This window comes from Rutilus rutilus (assembly GCF_951802725.1).
Source record: "Rutilus rutilus genome assembly, chromosome: 4".
Lineage (NCBI taxonomy): Eukaryota > Metazoa > Chordata > Actinopteri > Cypriniformes > Leuciscidae > Rutilus > Rutilus rutilus.
This window is the reverse complement of record NC_140212.1, coordinates 51,978,851-51,997,160: the sequence shown is the minus strand read 5'-3', so window position 1 is coordinate 51,997,160 and position 18,310 is coordinate 51,978,851. Positions and strand designations below refer to the sequence as shown.

General features: G+C 38.4%; 1 protein-coding gene across 1 annotated transcript in view; it reads right to left on the bottom strand.

Annotated features, from left to right (window-relative positions):
• The window catches only part of LOC311289859 (NACHT, LRR and PYD domains-containing protein 3-like), a gene marked incomplete at both ends in the record, with an annotated part of 81,769 nt that extends 66,755 nt beyond the window's left edge, over positions 1-15,014 (bottom strand). The window contains 3 exons of the mRNA XM_084408104.1: positions 7,373-9,182; positions 9,543-9,590; positions 14,747-15,014. Of these exons, the coding sequence (XP_084264230.1) occupies positions 7,373-9,182; positions 9,543-9,590; positions 14,747-15,014 (2,126 nt within the window). The remainder of the gene's footprint in view (positions 1-7,372; positions 9,183-9,542; positions 9,591-14,746) is intronic.
• Between the last annotated feature and the right edge of the window lie 3,296 nt (positions 15,015-18,310).

The following is an 18,310-nucleotide window of genomic DNA, read 5'->3' as shown; positions in this document are numbered from 1 at the left end:
GTGCTTGCTGAAAGCAGCACACTTATAGTTCTTCTTAAGTTTTCTTCTTCTTCTTCTTCTTCTTCTTCTTCTTCTTCTTATTATTATTATTATTATTATTCCCGGGAGAAAAATTTTGGCCAGCTCCTGCGCCTAGGCCCTTTGAGACAGAGACACCGTTCCAACTTTAAAACGTACGTTCAGTACCGGTTTAAGTTGCTCGCGAAGATGACATCACGAGTCCATGTCATTTGTCCGCTACACTGGATTGAACAGAAAGCGAAACTAAATTTTCACAGGTCACAAATTTAGTCCGAACTTCACGAAACTGGACGTGCATGATCCTTGGACCAAGCCTCACAAAAGTTACTAGAAGGATTTTTGATTTTCGGAAGCGTTTGCCCGTCACAGCCAAACGAAATCATCGGCGTAGTCGCCAAACAGGAAGTCGTCCATATCTCAGGAACTCTGTCACGTATCGAAACCAAACTTTATACATGAACTCGGGACTCCAATGTGAGGAAGCACAAGATCTGAATTTTTTTTAATTTTTTTTTATTTCAGGCTAATAGACAAACCCATTTACCTATGTCTATGCAAGAGTTTCACCTTTTAATGTTAATGCATTTAGACAGTAGGTGGCACTGTTGTATTACATTTCACAGAGCAGCCAAGTCAGTGTATAGACTGCATTCGTTTTTACCAGGTTTGTCTTAATAAATGCAGGCATGAATTTCGTTTTGCATTGGTCTATTTTAATCATCTTCATTTATTAATATATACAGATTTGTATGCATGAATTGTGCATTTCCAATCCTCAAAGCAGTTAATAAAAAAAATAAAAAAAACTTTATACAAAATACATCATGCTCTTCTTCGATAACCGAACAAACAATTCATTGTCTGTGGCTGTGTTTGTGCGTACGGGAAATATGCTGCGCATAACAATAGAAAACAAGGAGAAACGCACAGTCACATGCTCAAACAATCAACAACGTCGCTCTAGAGGTGCGTTGTGGACTGCGAAGTGGACTTCACAGGGTTTTCCGCCATCTTAAGTTAGAGTCTAATCCGAAGGGAGCGAACATGTTCAGTTCGAAGGGCACTGCACACGGCATAGGGAATAAGGGAACATCGATACATCACTTCACAGGAAGTGGAGAGCGATGATCACACACCCAACTGTCATTTCGCGCACCACGTCATCACCAGTCAGAATGGTCATAACGATGGAGGAGTTTACGAATGTGTGCAAGTAATACATTTCGCCATTGTTATACAAATGACAGTATTTTTAACGGTTATTGTTGTGAATATTACATATACTATTTTTGATGATTATAATTTACCTCAGTGAATGCAGCCAGTTTAGCTAGTTTGTGAAGTAAAGTGATTTTATTTTAGGTAGTTGTAAAATAGTGCAATATAATTGTAAATATATAATATAATAATAAAAATTAAAATATGAATGTAGTTCTATATATATTTGTTATATCATAATCTGCGCGACTCCGTCGTTGACTTTCTTTGATAACATTTGCTGGGCGTTTCAAATGAGCGGTTATTGTCAGTGAAGTCCACTTCAACTGATATACTGTGCTCAGGGAGTAGGGGAGCAGTGAACACTGCATATGGACCCTGTCGAATGGAACGCACATTAGATGTGTAAAAACAAGTGGAAAGCGCGAGCGCGCCGCTGTCTCCTTTCCACAAGCGCTTGTTCTCCTGTGGCGTCTGTCGTTGCTATGCAACCGTGAACTGCACTCTCCATGATGACAAGAGCTGTGACTGAAATCGCTCCCTATCCACTATATAGTGCACTATTTAGGGTGTCGGCCATTTTGTCCGAATTCTGAGTGAACGACATCATTCCCTACATTCTTCACTACTTTTACCCACAATCCTCTCTGAATTCGAGTGTACATACGATGTACACTTGCTGAGACACTATTTCCCACAATCCAACACGATAAGGCGATAGAGCGCGAATGAAAAATAAACAAAAATGTCACCATGGCAACGGTGCACGCGAGTTAGAAAACAATCATTTATAAGACCAGACGCCTGGTTATTTATTTATATATACCGTTATATCTATATTTGAATAAACAAATGTGTTGTGTAGTGTTTTGTTCTCTTTAATTTTCACATATAAATGTAAAAAGTAAATAAATATGACAAGCAAGTGTTTTTATTATATATTTTTTTAATCAAATAACGCAATAAACGTGAGAAATACAAACATACAATTGTTACATACAATTCATACAGCCAAGAAAAGGAAATATTAAAGATGGGTAGGTAATGTTTATGACAAATTGTCTGAGCTCTCTGGCGCGTGATAATTATGTCAGCGTCCGAATTCTTTGCTGATGTAGTGCACTCAACTGCCATTCACTATGTAGGGATTAGTGAACGAGTGAGCGGTTTCAGACACAGCTAAGGAAGTATCAGCAAAAGATTAATAGATTTCTAGCCCTTGCATTAGCTTTACTACTAGATATATTTATGGAGATGGAAAATAATAAGGCGCCCTGTACAGCTATGATCAGCTGTTCGGCCGAGCATTCAATGTTGTTACGCTGCAAGCTGATGGTTCGTTGCTGCCGCGCTCTATCACTCGCACACCATAAAGAGCAAATTGTTTTTTAAATGTTTCAATTTCGTGATTAAAATGACATAATTTGGAAGCGGATAATTTCTTCACAAACAGCTCATTATGACTCAATGTTAGAATGCTGCACCTACACTCGATAGTGTGAATAAGATCAGCGCAACGCAGACCACTGCATTGACAGCGTGAGACATATGATCTGTCTACGGCCAGGGCTCAGCGGAAGACAGAAAATGCCGGTCCAGCGCTGATTAAGGAATTAAATTAAAAAATAAAAGACAGTTTTACATCTTTTTTCTCGCATTCTCACATTTTTTCTCGCATCTCGCATCTATCCACTACCTGCTAACGTTAGTGCACTGCACCCGAGCAAGCACACTTTGCAGTTCCTCCGGAAATGCATTTTTCTAGTTTATTTTGCATCTTATTAAGCCTGGTTTTATTTTAAATAAATAAACCTGAATAGGCTATATATCCATATAGCTGGCATGGCGTTACATAAGAAAAGAGAGATATTATATTATAGCCTAAATATTATTAATATTATAAACTAGGCTGCATTTAAAAATAATAATAATAAAAAATAATACAGAAGGAATGCAAGAACAGAAATGTTCCTGATTTATGTTTTAAAAAAGGTTACAATAGCTGGATAAAAACCTTTTCTTATAGAATAAAACAATGATAAATCCACCAGCATCACCTAGAAATACAATTTGCCCAAAGCCAGTCTAAAGAAGTTATATTTCATGTTTGAGGATGATCCAACAAATTCTGAGATTCCTCCGAGGATTTTCCTCTGACTATTCCCTTTTCCAAAAACAGTCAATTAGAGCCACAAAGTGACCCTTGGTAAGAAAATGATCAGAGGACTTGAGAAAGTGTCACGTTTTGTCATTGTCATGTTTCTGTGTCTTGTCATGTGATTCCCTGTTTGTCATGTGATCCTGCCATGTGTCTTGTCATTGGTTAAAGCGAGCAAGTTTCACATAAACATTTAATCATTTAGCAGACGCTTTTATCCAGAGCATCTTCTAAATGAGAACAATAAAAGCAATCGAACCAACAAGAGGGCAACAGTTTGTAAGTGCTGTGTCCTAGTTTACGGAGCCCCTAAAGCAGGGGTGGGCAACTTCGGTCCTGGAGGGCCACTGTCCTACAGAGTTTAGCTCCAACCCTGAAAAAATCACCTGCCTGTAATTTTCTAGTAATCCTGAGGACCTCGATTAGCTTGTTCAGGTGTGTTTGATTAGGGTTGAAGCTAAACTCTGTAGGACAGTGGCCCTCCAGGACCGAAGTTGCCCACCCCTGCCCTAAAGGGACGTGGTGGTGGAAATTTTTTTAGGATGGGAGTTTTTTTTTTTTTCAAATCTTTTGCGTTCCCCCGAGAAACTTTGCGTTCCCACGCAAAACTTTTGTGTTCCCTCGCAAAACTTTTGCGTTCCCTCGCAAATATATTTGCGTTCCCACGCAAAACCTGTTATGAGCTCGGACAGACACTTCCTGTTGTAATGTCCCGCTGGCAGTGTTTCAGAGCTCCGTACGTTAATGGAGCGTTTCATAGTGTTTGAACTTGGACTCAAATATAAAGAAATGCGGTTACATACAGTGTACAGTGTAATGCCATCAAATTCAGTAAGCAAATAGCCTATAATGCAAAAGCTGCCTACAGTACCAATATAATTTGTGTAAAGAATAGTCCTACTTATTTTTTATGTGCAATTACTTCCCAAACTAATTGTTGTAGGCATATAACCAACATTAGAGCAGTGATGTGTGAACTAAATTTGGTGTGTTACAGTGAAGGTATTGAATATTTTTCATAATAGGCTAAAATGTGCAAAAAGCAGTGTTGTATGACCAGGGGGTCACCATTGATGTGTAAACTGAATTGGGTGGCACTACAGTTTGTAATATCACCTCTATGCAGATGATACAATTATGTATTCCAGTGCCCCCACAGCTAAATGAGCTTTTTCAAATCTACAGGCAGATTTCAATATCCTGCAACATGCCCTACTAGATTTGAAGCTGTTGTTAAACCCACATAAAACTAAAGTTATGGTTTTTCAAACTAGGCGTACAAAGCTACCATCCTTCTCCATCAAGTCACTAGATGGAATTTGTATCCAGTCTGTAGATAATTACAAATATCTGGGATTTTGGATGGATAAAAACCTAAATTTTAAATATCATGTTGATTTTCTTGCAAAGAAATTAAAATTCACATTGGGTTTTCTGTATAGACTAAAGTCCTGTTTTTCCTTGGTTTCAAGAAAACATTTAGTTGTTAGCCTTTATCTGTCACAGATTGATTATGGGGATACTATTTACAGATTTGCCTCTCTGTACACCTTGTCCAAACTTGACCCCCTTTATCACTCTGCTCTCAGATATATCACAAATTCTAGTTTTAGGACACATCATTGTTTACTTTACAGTTTGGTAGGATGGTCATCTCTGCATTTGCACAGGCTTGAACATTGGTATATTTTAACTTATAAAGTTATTTTAGGATAACGTCCAAAATATTTATATAGGAAATTTTTATCATTTCAAAGTTCCTACAATCTCAGGTCACATAACTGGTTACAATTTAAAGTGCCGGCTATTAGAACAGAGGCTGGAAAGCTAAGCCTGTTCTATTATGGTCCCTGGTCCTGGAATGACGTGCAGACTAAACTTAAGCCCTATTCGCACGGGATTAGTATTACCCAGGGTTCCTGCGGGGTCTTAAAAAGTCTTAAAATGTCTTAAATTCTGAACTTTAAATTTAAGGCCTTAAAAACGTCTTAAAAACAGCCAGATTTTCAACCGCGGTCTTAAATTTCATTTAGTCAGGTCTTAATTTTTTTTTACCCTCGTTCCTTTCCAGAAACGCTGGCCGCATAAAGTTATTACAAGTAGCAAAAAAGTATCGAAGTCGCTCGCCAAGAGGCAGTTCACATATCGCGTCTTTGCAAGCTCAAGTTCATTCAAATGTAGGCACGCGGTAAGCGTTTTTTTTCCAGGTGCAGCAACATGAAAAAAGACAGGAAGGATGCGGGTGCACCCAAACACTACGGGTGCTTTTCTCTTCTCCGTAAATAAATCTTGTAACAGAGCTACAGCAAGCGTTTTTCGGCGGTGGAAATCCATTAGCCACTAAAACTTTTTTGTCATTGTGGAGTTGCATAGCAACGACAGACGCCACGGGAAAATCGGACCGAATTTTACTATTAATAATAAAAGATAAGCTAAACTGTTTTGTAAATGTCACTAAATCATTTTTTATAAAAAGAATGAGTCAAAAAAGATAAATTAAAGTCTGAAATATGTGAGGTTTATCTTTTTATAAAAACCTTTTTTGTCAACTTTATTTGAACTAGTACATGTTAGTATATAACATGTTGCAAGACACTTTTAAAATCTGGCTATCATTTTTAATCGTATTATTTTAATGTTTATGTTAGTGCGTATTGATGCTAATTTTATTTGTTATTTGCTGTTTTTCGACATAAAACTTGGTGAATTGATTTCATTGTGTAGTATTAGTACTTTTTGAACAGGATTCTGTGATTACAGTGATCATTTTTGGCACTATAATAATTAAATGAAATGTTCAACTATGATCAACTAATAATTATGTGTTTTTACAGTAGGCCTATGATATGCAAAGTACAATTTTCTATAAAAAAGTTATATCTGATTCTGTTATTTTCTCTGACACGCGTTGTTGGGTCTGGAAGGTTACTAATGTGATTGCTTTATCTGTAAATTAAGTTGATGCTTTTTCAATTACTGAATTCATTGAAATCAAATGAATTCTTTGATTTGATTATTTTTTGGCAATGCGCAAAAAAAATGCGGTCAAAACTCCGTGGTGTAGACAGTTTAATGTCGGGATATTAATACATTCAGCCAGGTTTATTAAAGCCAACCAACCCCGTGACGTCACATGTTAGAATACTGCACAATGGCGGCGCCCTGGCCGCGAAAGATATAACGTTTTTTCTTTTTTTTCTTTTATATGTTTACATTTGTCATGTTTCTTATATAATTGTTTATTATTGTGGAAATCCATCTTGTAAATCATATAAACTTGATTGACTGCTTCATTTCCCCTTTAAGCATTTTCTTTATAACAGCTTTCGATGCAGGAGAAAACAACATAAACATAAACATGTGTCTTTCCACTATGTTTATGGTGCCTATTTTTTGGGGTATTTTAACTTTTTAAATTTTAACCGCTGAACTACATCTCACATAGGCTATTGCCTCCTGAACCTTTACAATTTCTCAATGTAAACAATATAACACATAACAGCCAGACAAAAAAAAAAATATTTAAATGTCATTTTGACCTTTATTCATATGAAAAAGAGGGAAGTTGATAATGTGTTTAAATGCTAAACAAGAGGTTAAGATTTAGAAATGATCATGTTTAGCATCTGTGTGTTGATGCAAAAAAACTAGAAAGTAAATGTTGCATTTATAAATTGTGGGAACCCTGATTATTTTGCTGTTGATTATTTTTTCATGATATTTCTTTAGGAGGCACTGTCTACCTCGTCTGTTTAGAGGAAACACCACTGGTTCATTCATACTACAGTTCACACAGGAGAAAGAATCTGCAAGCCATAGTTATGAGACACCTTTTCATACACACTTTTGAACACAGTGAATCAGCGAATGTGAAAGTAAAACCTGAGTATGTTGAGTTGACAGTGTGAACAACAAGATATTTCCAACTGTATGTTAACTTTTAATTGTTGTCTGTGAAATTGTGTAATTACTCACAGGGCTTTTCTGCAGCATCTCACAGCTGGAACGAGTCTCTTGTAGCCATCTGGTGATGAAGTGAACCTCTTTGGGTTGAGCTCGTCCAGCACCTTCTCTGACGTCAGCAGTGTGTAGGCCAGCACTGTGCACATCGAAGAGGAGAGTTCCCTTCCTGGACGATCATCTGGACCGAGGTATCTCTGGATTTCCTCATATAATGAATTATCTTTGAGCTCAAGTAAGCAGTAAAACAGGTTGACTGAAGCTTCATCTGAGATGTTCCGATCTAACGATAAACCAAAGATCGAACGAACGTTCGGGTGTAGTATTTTTTTAATGTATTCAGTTGTTCGTCTGATGCTCTCTGTGGTGTCTTCAGTGCCTGTGGTGTCTTCAGTGTCTGTGAGCAGGCCTTTGAGCAGTTTCTGACTGGATTCCAGTGAAATGCCCATCAGAAACCGCAGGAAGAGGTCCAGATGTCCTCTCTTACTCTCCCTGGCTTTATCAACAGCCTTCTGCAGTAGCTCATGTAATGTGATATCTTCTTTGGGCTCATCAAAGAAAAACTGAAGCTCCTGCATTGTCTTGTTCAGGTAACAGAGGAACACATGCACTGCAGCAAGAAACTCTTGAACACTCAGATGCACAAAGCAGAAGATCTTTGACTCATGAAGAACAGCTTCCTTCTTAAAGATATCAGCGATCATTCCTGTGAACTCTGTCTTTTTACTCACATCAATATCACATGATTTCAGATCTTCCTCATAGAACACAACTTTTTCCTTCTTCAGCTGTTCAAACGCTAGCTTGGCCAACTTTAATATCATATCTCTGTTTGATTGTAAGAGCTTTGTACGTTGTCTTTCTGTTTTTCTATCGTACTTCTGGCTCTTCATGTTCATCTGTATCAGCAGGAAGTGAATGTACATTTCAGTGAGTGTTGTGCTGATGTTCTCTGCATTATTCTGAAGGACCGTGGCCGTGATCCAGCAGAACACGGGAATGTGGCACATGATGTAGAGACTACGAGATGTCTTAATGTGTGAGATGATTCTGGAGGCCGCAGTCTCATCTGTGATTCTCTTTCTGAAGTATTCCTCCTTCTGCTGGTCAGTGAATCCTCGCACCTCTGTGAACAAACCCACATGCTGAGGAGGGATCTGATTGGCTGCTGCTGGTCGTGAGGTCACCCAGACGAGAGCTGACGGAAGCAGTTTCCCTTTGACCAGACTTGTAAACAGCACGTCTACAGATGATTCTTTCTTAACAGTTTTTATTGATCTATTATTAAAATCCAAAGGCAACTGACTCTCGTCAAGTCCATCAAATATAAATGCTAGCTTGCGTTCCTTATATAACTTTGATTTCTCCAGGTCCTTCAGTTCAGGATAAAATTCCAGCAGAAGCTTATGGAGACTAAACTCTTTATTTTCCATCAAGTTGATCTCTCTGAACTGAAGCAGGAACACACAGTCTATATCCTGATTGGCTTTTCCTTCTGCCCAGTCCAGGATGAACTTGTGCACAGAGACAGTTTTTCCAACGCCAGCGATGCCCTTTGTCAGCACAATCTTCTCCTTTTTCTTCAATTCAGTAAATATATCATTGCATTTGATTGGTTTGTCCTGTGTTTGTTTGTTCTTGAAAGCATCATCCATCTTCAGAACCTCATGTTCCTGATTGACATCTGCCATATCTCCCTCTGTGATGAACAGTTCTGTGTAAACAGCTTTGAGATCTGCTTCATTTTCCTTCTTGCCCTCAAATATACATTCTGCTTCCTTCTGCATGTTGGCTTTGTGGTTTTCCAAAAACTTTTGCAAATTCTCTGTATTAAAAATAATGTAAGCAAATTAAATTACAGGAAAAAAAGAGTTTTATTTTTATGCCACACTTTTTATTAGGTGCCTTTACCATGTACTAACATTTAATACAAGACACACACACACACACACACACACACACACACACACACACACACACACACACACACACACACACACACACACACACAAACACACACACACACACACACACACAAACAAACATTCACATGCAGATGTGCCCCACAACTTTATCAAAAATAGTTTTGCAACTGAAAAGCTACATGACATTTCTCTGAATTCATAAATACATCCAACATGTCTAAATCGTTTAAGACGTCTATAAGAAGAAATGATGTTTGCACCTTCTAACTGTTTCTCTGGTGTCTCCATCACTAAGGTGTTTTGTGGCTCTGTGAGGGAAGAGAAAATGAGTAAATTTATACAAAGGAAAGAGACAATAAACACAATTACACAGAAGAATAAAGTGACAAGTACCTAAAGCATTTCTGAACAATATGGCGACACACTAAACTTCCTTAAGAATAGGATTCTATGTGTCTTTTTAATGTCTTTTAGTGTCAATTTATTATATTTTATTTTCATTATATGAATTGTATTATAGTCATTATTATAGTGTTTAAGCTGTAGTTGATGATCACTGGGCCTGTGATGGTGTTTCCAGTGAGTACACATCAACACTGCTAGTAGTGATTATGATATAGCATGTTAAAAATGATTTATGTCCCCCCCACACGGCCCAAACACGTTGTGCCCACCTATGACCTTGCACCTTTGACCCTGGGATCCTCTGGGACCATGTATGCCCTTTTTATGACCGGTGGATATTTGGGATACCTCTGTTGATTTATGTCCCATGGTATGCTCTAGGGCAGTGGTTCTCAACTCCAGTCCTCGGGACCCGCTGCTCTGCACATTTTGTATGTCTCCCTTATTTAACACACCTGAATCAGATCATCAGCTCGTTAGGAGAGACTCCATGAACTGAACTGAGTGTGTCAGATAAGAGAGACATACAAAATGTGCAGAGCAGTGGGTCCCGAGGACTGGAGTTGAGAACCACTGCTCTAGAGCAGTGGTTCTCAAAGTGTGGTACGCGTACCACTAGTGGTACACAGGCTCCGTCTAGTGGTACGCAGAGGAATCACTGAATTTTGCACGTAAGATCAAACCGGTGTGATCTTTTACTGTCTATTATTGTGCGCTCAGTCTTGGCTGGTCCCTGGAGCGTACGATACGATTACACTGGTGTGAGTAGAATGGCCAGTGCATCACGTGATCAACTGCTAAATTCAAATCGTGAAGCCAGAGACGGACGTGCGCCACCCAGGCGCTGTCAAATATCACAATTATTCAGTGTTTTTAACCACATAATGTTTATTTTAGGTTTCAGACATTTAAATTCACCCAAGTACTAAAAAAACAATACATTTAGAATTTGTAAAATACACACTGATGTCTATGGAGGCGGAAATAATAATAATTTCCATTATAAAGACGACACATTTTATTCATATCAGATTTTATTCATTACACATTGTGTTAGTAACTTTAAAGTTAACTCTATTCTTCTCCCAGTTCACCGGCCACTTACTTTCATGTATTTCGGGAGAAGTGGATGAATTCACGTGCTGTAACAATCCAACAGATTCGATTCTCTGAACAGTGGCACAAACATGACGGCGCTCAACTAACGCGATCGTTATAAAGGTGTTTAAACAACATAACACTTCCCCTTGCATATATTTGACAATTGGAAATATTAACAAATTTGTGAATATTTTGAATAAAATAAATAAATAAAAGCAGATCATTAGTCAGTCACATCAGTCAGCGATATTGTGGCTGCGGTGTGTCACGTGACAAGCAATGACGCGTCACCATGGAAACAATACAGTGATCAGTTCTAAATAATGATCGCCTTGAAAAACTCACAGGGGTCAGCCAGAATATTTTAAATGTACGTTTTAAAAGGTTTAATATCAATACACAGCCTGTGTTTTTTTAAATTAAGTACAGTACTTTTTTTACTTCATATTTTAAGTACAGTAGGCTTTAGTTTTTATTTCACTTTTAGGTGCAGTACATTTTAATTGAATCATTATTTAAGTTTTTTATTTACCTGTATGTAAGCAGCACAGTGCAGTTGTAACGGTCACTTTGTGTTTTTGGGTTAATATGGGGTGAAATGGGAACTGCGCATGTGCGTAGAGTGTCAGTTGTAGATTTGACGGGTGAAGAGAGGAGATAACCGCTCTATTGCTACTCTTTCTTCTATTTCCTTTTTATATTTTGTGACCAGAGTTGGATGTTTGTTTGTATAAGTTACTTTTTCTCACTCGAACCCCCCATGTATGCGGACGAGTGTGACGTTAAAGTAATTGTATATTAAACACGGGGAAAATACGCAATCTCCAGTCTCTCGTGCATCTTTTCCTCCGACACCTATTGTTTTTTTCTTTCTGGGCCACATCCCAACTTTGCGTTACACAGTGTTAATGTTCAAACTGTGTTTTTACAATGTTTAATGTGGCTGACAATAATACATATTCTTATTAGAAATTAAGCTGCCTCATTTTTGAGCTGTACGCATAACCGTAGCTGAATAGTTAGGCCACTGTTTTCATATTGGTCATTATGGTGCTACTTGGAGAGCCAAATATTTTCTGAGGTGGTACTTGGTGTAAAAAGTTTGAGAACCACTGCTCTAGAGTCTAGGGTCTAATATGTTTGTTTGATCAATTTAGAAGATTTAGACTATTGAATCACACACACACACACACACACACACACACACACACACACACACACACACACACACACACACACACACACACACACACACACACACACACACACACACACAGGGCCGGATTATCCATAGACGGGATTGGGCGAGTGCCCTGGGGCACCAGCCAATAGGGGGGCACCAAGTGATTAAGATGACTAGACTTTAAAATATTTTTCATGTTTTGTATATATATTATTTTGCTGGAAGAGATGCAGATACAAAATGAACAGTTAATGATACAATATATACAGAGAGAATATTAATTATATCCATAAAGAATTGACCGTTCGCAAAACCCCGCCCTCGAACGGTCCTCGTCCAATCCTAGCTCAGCAACTGTAACTAAGGAGAAGGACCCCCGTGACCGTCAAACATTGCGATTTTCAGCAAGATGGTGAAACGATGCGCCTATGGCACCTGCAAGTCTGACACCAGGTACCCCAAAAGTTTATAGGGAGGGGTCGTTTTTTCTGCCTTTCCAAAGCCCAAGATCCAAGCGGAAAGATGCCGACAATGGATTAAGACAACCCCGACAACCTCACTCATGGGCGTCAGTTTGGTTTGAAATGTGCTGGGGACAGAGACGCATTCGGAAGTGCATTTTCAGAAGTGCTGGGAATAATGACGCATTATTTCTTTTTTTCTCTTTCGGGGGCACTTCAAATGTTGTCACTCAGGGGCACTACACGGTGTTAATCCGGGCCTGCACACACATACACAGTAATTATTGTAATTATGCATAATTTATAGTTATTGCTATAGTAACTACATGTAACGTGTAACAAGGACACTGTAAAATAAAGGACTACCAAAAAAATTAAGAGACTACATGAGTAAGAAGAGAAGAAGCGAAAGAAAAGAAAAGATAAGCTGACAAGACAAAATGAGAAGAAATGAAACAAGAAAGGATGAAATTAGAAAAGACTAAATGAGAAGAAAATATATGAGACAAGAAGAGATGAAAATGAGAAGAGTAGAGAGTGAAGGAGTGGAAGGCTTCATGTAAAAGAGGGTGACTGAAGTCACACACACACACACACACACACACACACACACACACACACACACACACACACAAACACATTTCATAAGATTTCACACTAACTAAAGTTGAAAAACATTCTATTCTTTTAAAAGTGTATAAATGAAATGAATATATCACTCAATATAAAAATAAATATCTTGCTAAGTTTAGTGAAACAATTTAAACAGTTATTTATGGCTATTATGAATAAATAAAACATCTTGCATTTTAAGTGAGATAAAGAGCTTAGCATTGGAAATGTGATGTGGTTTACAAAATGTTTAAAGCTGAAAATCTCCTGAGAGTTTCTTAGAGAGATAGAGAGAGACAGAGACACAGGTGTGAGATCACCGCACAGAACACACTCCCATGGGGAAACTCCATTGACACTCCAATTAGTCAATGGTCATGGGTCATTTTCATCCCCGGAGGATACCCAAGGTCAACAGCGACACCGCCCTGGAGGGGTCAAGGTCATAAATGTGTGTGTGTGTGTGTGTGTGTGTGTGTGTGTGTGGGGGGGGGGGTGTCATAAATCATTTTGACACAAACTGAATGACATCATAATAACTACTAACATGAACTGTTGACGAAACGCGCTCATGCCAACTAGAAATGAATGCGAGTGAGCAGCAGATGCAGAGCTCTTTAATTCACGATCAACCTCGTTATATTGTAAAGTGAATTCAACAAGGCATTATTTTTCTTTGAAGCAACAAAGGCTAAATCATTTGTTACAGTTATTTTTTGTAATTGGTGTGGATGACACGCAGCGAAATATACAGTTTTATCAAGTCAGTTCGTTTGAAGCACCGAGAGACACATGTTAAAGCGTTGACCACCCAGCTATCGTCTGAACACTGTCATATGAGCATGAGTTTAACGCTTTATGCTTAGGCTACGCAAAGCCTCATTGATGTTTATGTTGAAATGTTTTCATTATTTATTAAAGAAAATAATGCTAATCATAACAACCTACTATAAGCCTTTTTAATTCCTCATTAATCCTAAAACACAAATGCTGCCGACTAACATCGGTTAGCAAGTTCTGACAATGTTTTAATTGTACGATCATTTATTTTAAATTATTTCACTGTAATGTTCCAGTTCATAAATCTAGGCCTACTAACAAATTAAAATAACACGAAGTATAAGACGCATAACCTTGACATGCATAGCCTTTCTAGCTATAGAAAATCTGGGCACACAATGTTAATGTTTAGCCTACTTTGCTTAAATTTGCTGCAATAATAGAAGCCTACATTTGTTTCATTTCTAAATTTGTACTGTAATTTCAGTATTGGGGATTATGAATTCGTTTAACTACCAGTTCTGCTACTAGTTCTCAACAAGCCGCAGCTGATTAGGCAATAGAGAGAATAAACGGACACTTTTCAAAGTCTGTGATTGTAGCGCCTCTTAGCGGTAAAAGGCAGCAAATACACACCAGCAATTTTACGGCAATGTACTAGTTGCTTACAGAAATTTTAATTAAGGTTTTTAGACCATTGTAAACCATTTAACCATTTTGTAAAATCAGACACTGTTCTATTAAATGTACTTGTATAACATCTGTTGCTGTTCTTGGCCCTGTAATTGTTGCTAGCTTTTATACTTTCTTGTTTCCATGTATAGGAAGTACACATATATCTCTTTTGAATGAGCTCCAACAGTGACAGATGTCTTCATGTTGCCTGTCACCAACATTACAGTCACAGTGAATTAAACCTTACCTTGCTTGAGTTGCTTGTGTTTGTTCTCCAGCTGCTCAGCCAGAAGATTCTTGTTCGTCTTCCTCAGGATCTTCACTGTGATGTTCACAGCTTCTTCTGGCCCAAAACATGCTACCATCTTATCCACTGTGTCTAAGATATCTGCTTTCTCCATTTCAGACTTTGTTATACACTCATGATCCTTCTGTAAGTGCCACTTAAACTTCTTCTGTTCAGCTTCTACCAGTTCATTCAGTGAGTTTAACAGCAGCTCTTTAACAGACGCCATTGTCCTTCACTGATTCACAGAGATTCACAGCTGCAGGACAAAAAGAAAAAGATCTTAAGTAGTTTCACTCCTAACATTTGGACATAAGCACTCGTATGTTATTTAGGTTATGAAATGAAGCTGTGATTGGGTTCGCTGATCGATTGCTCCTGCTGCCTCGTTGCTTCTGCTGCTTGTTGTGTTGGTTTGCATCTGAAAGCTTCGTATTTCTTTCTGTTTTGAATAATTATTTACTATCATTCCTTGTTGTTTATACTGCTAAATTTAACTTACTCATCACACATTAACCTGACATCACTAACTTCAATCTAAATCATTATTGCTAGCACTTCGCTAGCCTGTTAGTGTGCCATCCGCGCTCTCTTTATATATTTATTTTTCTCGCGTGCGGTCGTGCCTTTTACGAGTCCATTAGGGCTGCACGATAAATCGCATGAGATTGTTACTTGCAGGTTAAATTTATAACTGAATTAATACTTGATTTTGTCTGAAGAGGTTTTTTAAAAACATATATGTAGAAATTACTAATGAAATCTAATTGGTTGTAGAGATTTTGATGAAAATGTGCTAGGCTCTGGAATACGCCTTTCCCCCTATAGCAACGCGTCATATGACGTATGCCGAGGTAAATATGAGCTCGCGTTCAGCCAGCGCTCTCATTGTGGGTGTAGTAGTTAGAGCAGTAGTGAGCGACAGAGAAAGTTTTAGATCGAGTTTTAGAGAAGCCATAATGGTAAATTATTGTGTTTGTGCTGGTTGCACAAAATCCAGCCTGTCAGGACATCGTGTCCATCATTTTCCTTCTAGGAAAAACAAGGCTTTTCGTTCTTGGGTGCGTTTTGTTCAGGTGAAGAGAGCAGACTTCACTGCCGCGTCTGTCACCGCACACTCGGTCATAGGCATGCTCGTCGGAGAACTCGGTTTCTTCATTTACATCCATTGTAATTTGTAACCTGAGCTCTTTCAGTGCACGCATCTTCGGGTTCTCCCGCCGGATGTAGGCGCGAGCACAACATCAACTGGCAAACGCAATGTAAGCGGAACGAAACTGAGCTACTCGTTATTGTGTTTGTGTGGACCGTTTATCAGTTTGGACTAGTGCAGCGCGAGCCTGATCAAGCAACACTGTAACTGCGAGATCCAGTAAATCAAGCATTTGAATTCGCCACAGAAGTAATAACATCGCTGCGAGATCTAGTGAGAAATATTCACATTTCTCCGTTATTAACGGATCAAACAGCGCTGACGTGGAAACCAGGAATAAACATTGTGCAATGAATGAACGAACTATCCAGTGTCCACAGATCAGCAACATTCACCATGGCTTTACTGTAGTAACACTAACTGCAACCATGCAAGTTTGGCATTTTCCACTAAGGCCCAGTATGCATCCACCTCCCTGCAACACTGACTTTCCTCAGCTGTAAACATTGCCTCGCATTTCCCACACAAGCACCTATGGAACAAAAAATGTTAGCAGGAATAAATATCTCTCTGTCTCTCGATGAGAAACCGCTAAGTTATATCACGTAACGTTAGTCTGGGCGGATATTAATGAGCATGACAAACGCCTGATCAAAGCTTAGTTTCTGTTATTGTAAGTTCCAATATGTTCTGTCTAACATTGATCCTGGCCTGTCCCTGCTCTCTTGGCAGCCTAGCAGGCTCATAATTGTATGGCTGTGGTCCGTCAACAATTTCCTCAGCGTCCGAAATGTCATTGCAATCCATATTTCCCTGTTGTTTGAACCGACAGCTCTCCCTCGTGCCACGTCACGACTCTCGCCCGTCACGCCCATTTTCAGATGCGGAAGTAAAATTTTCTCACAAAAACGACTCCAGAAGCCACTGTAGCGTATTTATAATTTTTTTTTAAAGAAAATCTAGTTCCTACATTATTTTTCTATACATTGACTTGTTGGGTCTTCTAACCTGCAAGTTGCTCTTTAACTGACAAGCTGAGCCATATCGCATTAATATCGCGGACGTATCAAACAATTTAGGTGAGTAGGATCGGTCAACAAACACGGTAAGTCATGTCATCTTCTCCTCTTATTGTTACTTGCACCTCATGCAACATGTTTAGCATATCCTTCTGTAAGCCGTTGTATCACTCTAGTGTTGTAAATGAACTGATCTGGTTGAATGGGCACAGTAGCATTACAATAAAGTTACGTCTAAGTTCGTAAGGAGGATTTGAGACAGCAATTACCACTTGTGAAATAAAGAAAATATTTTGTATTGGTACCAGTTTGTAAACATACAATTGATAGAACAACAACAACAACAAAATACAATCAGGCCTGGGGCCCGTTCTTCGTACGTTGTTTATTACATCCGAGATCAAATGACACATCCAAGATGATATCATCGTGCTGATCATGATCTGACTAACTCGGTTCTTCGAACACACTTGCCGGATATGATTAGTATAGCTGGATTGAGTTATCTGAGATAATTGCGCGTTCATGCGCTGGTTAAAAGGGGATATGTATCGATAGTAGAAACATTGATCAGCAATGCTGCTATTGGCTGTTCAGCGTGGCCAAAGAGCGCGCTCAGTTTTTCTCCTCAGCAGAGCAAGAACTAATAGTAGAAGTTTATTCGGAATTTTAATGTTTAATCAAAAACGCCAGGGAACACCTCAAAGTCTGCAAAAGCCAGGAGAGTTCTGGCAAAAAGTAGCAGACAATTTAAATCCGTGAGAAGTGGCCATGTTAGATGTTTTTATCACTTATTAGCCTATATTTGTATTTTAATAATTTAATAATTGCATAATTACTTTGTGCACTGTAATGTCAGAGTCACCTGACATTTATTTAGTTATATTATAGTCTCTTTTATAAAAGGCACTGTTTAATATATGGTTGCCTGATTATAAAAGCAACCAAGAAAAAGGCTGAAAAAAGAAAAGATCTTAGTAGCCTACACTGTAAAATAATTTTTGCTGCATTAAATTAAGGCTGTATAGTCATTTCAACTGTTAAATCTTGAGTAATGATGAATTGCTTTGACTTGTGAAAGTGAAACCTGATAAACTTATGTTAATGTAAAAATATTTTGCCATGAGTTATTGATCACATTTTTCCCGAGTGTTCTCTTTTGTGCACTTTTACATAATACACCAACACTTGTATCTGTTCCCAAGAAAGTGGTGGCTGAAATATGTGCAGTAAGTGGACATTTTCTGACTTTCCAAAGGAAAGAAAGTATAAGACTTTGTAATGTCCATTTGTTTCCATTGCACTGGACAGTGAATAAACCCTCTCAGATAACTGTCATATGGAGGAACTAGC